This window comes from Rhinichthys klamathensis, unplaced genomic scaffold (genome assembly GCF_029890125.1).
Source record: "Rhinichthys klamathensis goyatoka isolate OS25496 unplaced genomic scaffold, OSU_Roscu_1.1 h1tg000427l_1, whole genome shotgun sequence".
In the NCBI taxonomy this organism is placed as follows: Eukaryota; Metazoa; Chordata; class Actinopteri; order Cypriniformes; family Leuciscidae; genus Rhinichthys; species Rhinichthys klamathensis.
The window spans coordinates 148,236-152,980 of record NW_026606924.1 but is presented as its reverse complement, the minus strand read 5'-3'; the positions used below and the strand labels follow the sequence as shown (position 1 = coordinate 152,980).

General features: G+C 39.5%; 1 protein-coding gene across 1 annotated transcript; it reads right to left on the bottom strand.

The window, feature by feature from the left end:
- Positions 1 to 367: 367 nt before the first annotated feature.
- On the bottom strand, positions 368 to 4,091 carry LOC130071044 (C-type mannose receptor 2-like). Its single transcript, XM_056235655.1, has 5 exons — positions 4,025 to 4,091; positions 3,822 to 3,860; positions 3,373 to 3,729; positions 1,033 to 1,377; positions 368 to 864 (listed from the first exon to the last, which is right to left on the bottom strand). Exons 2-5 carry the CDS (start codon positions 3,856 to 3,858, stop codon positions 497 to 499), a joined length of 1,107 nt encoding a protein of 368 aa, XP_056091630.1. The 5' UTR covers positions 3,859 to 3,860; positions 4,025 to 4,091; the 3' UTR covers positions 368 to 496.
- Positions 4,092 to 4,745: the final 654 nt, after the last annotated feature.

Genomic DNA, 4,745 nt, shown 5'->3' with positions numbered 1-4,745 from the left:
GGAGGGTAATCTCTCCTAGAAAGTACAAAACGGACTCATACAAGTAAGAATTATGACCTATGAAGTTCCAGGAAGTCCCTTATGTGGACAAATGTATCCAATAAACACACGATTGCAACTACCGGTATATATCGTTTGTGCTTGTATATTGTTTTTCAAGCAACATCGGTTTATTTTCATATCAGTAAATTATAAACAATGCAGTGCTAATTGCTACAGATAAGATTAGTGAAAAACATAAAGACACATAAACACACCAGATATCCAAAGAGATTCTTAAAATACATATAATTTGTTAATATTTTAGACATTACAAGAATAGTAATCAATGGTGTTAGAAAACTTTGATAAAATCACATTATGTCATGACAATTAACAGAGAAATAAAACAGATTTTTAAAACACAATTAGTAGATTCACTCAGAAATTACTAAAGAACAAATCAAACAAATGAAAGTAAATAAGAAAAATAATGAACACAAACATTCACATCTCTTCAGTCTTCATATCTGCTGCAGATGAAGTTGAGTTTGCGAGTTTCAGGAAGGCTGATCCAGCGCTGATCTCCTCCAGACTGAACTGCTCCTTTTCTAAACTCAAGGCTGCAGTCTTCCGGTGTCGTGCCGTTCCCTGGAGCCCAGTTCTGATAGCACACGACCTCTCCGCTCAACCAGATCCACATGTTCATGCTGCAGTAGTTGTGTAAACCCAACCACACCGCCTCAGTAGACGCACGTTTAACCACATTCATCACACGACGCTGCATCTCGACCGAATGAACCGAGACCAGATCCGTATAATTCTGTCTGCAGTATCTCAGAGCTTCAGTCCACGTCAGAGTCTCAGTGATCAGAATCAGTTTATCTGGACACAAAACACACCACAAGCAAACACTAGAGAGAGACTGATCAGAAACAACATGCAGAACACACACTGTGGAGGAATCTGTCATGTCAGACATGTAGCGTGAACTTTAAGATATCTGGAGGTGATGGATGGAGTGTGTGTGTGTGTGTGTGAGGATCTGCTCACCTTCATGACACACAAAAGGATATCGGCTGATGCAAGGGCCGTCATGCCATTGACCCAGAGCGTTTGGTTCGATCATTGCACAGTTTTCATTTCCTCCATCATTATCAGGTTGATCAGACCTCCAGTATCTGAAAGAGGAGTTACTCTGATCTGACCACTGCCATGAGTCTCTGAACAGACCGATCCAGACATCAGTAGATATGTGATTATCATTTATGAACTTCTGAACCTGTTGATTCTCATTCTGGTTCCTCACACTGACCAGATCAATGTGATTCTGTCTGCAGTATCTCTGAGCGTCTCTCCAGTTCTTCTTCTCATTGACAAAGACGAGTCCTGTGGTCACTTTAAGAAAAACAAATGTAGACAGATTCATGAATCAATTTGTTCATTGTTCTTATGCTGCTTTACTGTTTACACAGTGGTGGTGGAAGCATCAGACAAATGTTTGAGCTATCAAACGATTAAATGAGCTCTTTAAACTAAAGCCGGGTGCACACTGTGCGTTTTATTATAGTCCTTTACGATTGTTGTTGTCAGACTGTACGAACATGATTAAAATGGTGGCAAAGAAATCTCTAACATTCATTTTGGTCATGGCTTTTCTTGAAAAAAGAAAATTTGACGGTAGTCGTAGGAGAAATCCAGGGGCGGACTTAACCATTAGGCAAAGGTTACCCCCCCCCCCCCCCCCCCCCCCGCCCGAGCTACCTAGGGGCCCCCAAAATGCCCCATTAAATTATGCTTAAGTTTGTTTGTTTTTTACTTTTCGCAAATTATATATTTCTAAAAAACATTTGCGAAAAAAGGCATCAAATCATTAGTCGCAGACAGGAGGTAAAATTGCAGAAGGTAACAAACTTTTTTGTGATGCCCGCTGACAATGACAACAATGCTAACGATATGTTACAAGTCCATGGCCGTAGCCAGCTATGATGACCGAGGTCCGGAACACTGTCATTTTTTTACATTCAAAAATAAAATGTCAAGCTCTCTGAATGATTAATTAGCCGTTTAAACCACCTCATATGAGTGTTGCAATTCATGTTGCTGCGAGAAGCTAGCGCAGTGAACGGGGCTGGAGAGCGCGCTGTGAGTGAGGGCGCGCGTGCAGCCTCCGTGTTGCCAGATCCACTAATGGAAAGGTGGCAGTAGTCTTCTGGACCTGTTTTTCTGATTTAATGTGACACTTTAGGAAGTTATTAAAGTGGAAAGTTGCATGTTAGGGTTAGTGATATATTAATCTTATTTCCAAAACACAAGCTTTGAACTTATTTCGGATTATTATTATTATTTTGTTTTGTTTTTCTTGTTTTTCGTAGCAATATCTGGCAACATTTTACTGTCTAAAAATAGACAAACTGTAATTGCATAAAGCTACCACATTCGGTAAGACAAACGTCATCGTGATTATCTGTAAGAAATGTATAATCGGTCATCGTGATTATCTGTAAGAAATGTATAATCGGTCATCGTGATTATCTGTAAGAAATGTATAACACTATCAAAAACTATAGCATAATACAGATCTGTATTAATGAAATTTGCCAAATAACTTACGGGCCAGCAGGAAGACGGCTCATGCTGTTTAGTTAACCTTTCACAAAGTCATCATAAAAACATTAATTAAAGCAGTGTTTCTCAACTAGCAATCTATTCAGTCAGCATATTTGTGTTTGATCTCTGTGAATTACAGAAATATAAGACTTGCTAGACCTACTTTTTTCTATATTTCTTTGCACAAAACTCTCCAGAAAGTGCCATTTGATGGTTTATAAAAAAAAAAATAAATAAAAAATGTCGTTCTCTTTTAAAGATCGGATGGGGGGCCCCATACTACCTTCGCCTTGGGCCCCCAATTTGCTAAATCCGCCACTGGAGAAATCACACTGCAGGACTGAGAGTCAAATCTTCTGACCCTGCCAGAATTTTGTCTGAGGTAAAATTGGATCGCAAAGGTCATTAATTGGCTGTCGGTGAACATGTTAAACTAACGATCAAATACTTCAGATTTTAGCATAGGATCAGAGGAATCTTTTAGGTTTTGCTAAATTTGTCTCAGACGGCTAAATCTTGGCCAAAATTGCACTGTGTGCACCCGGCTTAAGGGTTTGTAGATTATAATTAGATCTTTCTCTTTCTGTTATCTTTTCTGTTAACAATTCAGGTAGTATATTTGCCACAACGTTATACAAGTAGATTTGACTTGGAAAATACTACATTTTGATGTTTTTCATTTACATTAATTATAGTGTTTACTATTGATGCATTTCTCTTTTTTTTTATAAAAAAACATATTTTGTTAAATAAATCTTTTTTACATTGGGTGTTTGTACTCACTATTGTTGCAAATGAAATGCAGAGTATCACTGCATTGCACATCATGCCATTCTCCATTTCTCATGAAAGCACACTCATCTCTGCCATCAGGTTGGTATGGCCCCCAGTTCAGATAGAGCGCAGGTTCTCCTGAAGACCACTGCCATTTATCAACACTCGTCCTCTTCAGGCCAATCCAGACATACTGAACACCTCCATCATTCACACTCTTATTCAGCTCGTTCATGTCGTTCATGTTGTCAGCGGTGGCCAGATCTGTGTAATTCTCTCTGCAGAATCTCTGAGCTTCAGTCCAGGTCTTCAACACGTTTATAAAGTGATACTGACGCTGAACACATTCAGATACGGAGCAGAGAGCTGTGAAAGAGAGCGTTTGATTTAATGCTTTTCATAACAGGGTCAAACCTGATCAAACTATAAACCATAAATAATACAACAAACACACTCACCAATGAGAAGAAGAACGAAATATAGAGTTTGGTCCATTTCTGAGGAAAAACACATTGAAAACTCAAAAACTCACATATTCATCTTCAGAGTAAAACATGATCGTACTAAAAACATTTTAGCAGCATAATACGATGTACAATCAATCAGACAGTATTCTCAAAATCTTATTGTAAGTTATTTGAAGAATGAACATGTTCTTACTTTAGAGGTCGTGTGTTTCTGTCCTGAGTCTGATGTTTCTGTCTGCAGATTTACACTACGTGATTATTATATCTGCTCTCATTCAGATCATCACATCATTTGTGTATTTCTCTAGAAATTATTTTCATATTTTGCTTCCTCTGTGTATTTTCGGACATCTATCCAAATCAGGAAAACAAGTGTAGAATATTCCCCCCCTTATTTGTATTTTTTACACCTGTGTCAGCATCAGTACATCTCTGGATTAAATATGATGATCACATTTCTTCTACAATAGTGTTTCTTCATCTGCGTTACGTCCTTAGGGACGTTTATAGTGTTTTTGGGTGTGTTTTGTGTTCTCTTTTTGGTCTCTTTTGTCTCTCTTACTTCCACTTTCACAGGCCGTCGCTGATTGGCTGTTTTGCCTGTCAGTCATTTGTAATGAGTTGAATGGGTGTGCCTTGTGAGGCGGGATCCTCATTATCCTGATGCTTGACACCTGGAGAAGCCCTACTTAAGGCCAATTTATACTTCTGCGTCGGGTGCGCGCAGTAGGTACGGCGTAGCATACGCACAGACGCGTACCATACGCCGTACCCTTCGCCGTAACCTGACGCGCACCTCCTCAAAAATGTAACTACACGTCGCGACGACGCGGACCGCAAGATCTGTGATTGGTCGGCTTGGGAGCATCGCGTTTCCTCCTATGTATTTCCGGCGTGTTCTTCTGCACCGCCCGC

What these genes read in the sequence shown, in the direction of transcription:
- LOC130071044 (XM_056235655.1), bottom strand. Translation starts at nt 3,858, where the DNA reads ATGGACCAAACTCTATATTTCGTTCTTCTTCTCATTG. An exon ending in TTTCGTTCTTCTTCTCATTG is followed by an intron (nt 3,730 to 3,821) that starts GTGAGTGTGTTT and finishes TCTCTTTCACAG; the next exon opens with CTCTCTGCTCCGTATCTGAA. An exon ending in TCCTTTTGTGTGTCATGAAG is followed by an intron (nt 865 to 1,032) that starts GTGAGCAGATCC and finishes TTTTGTGTCCAG; the next exon opens with ATAAACTGATTCTGATCACT.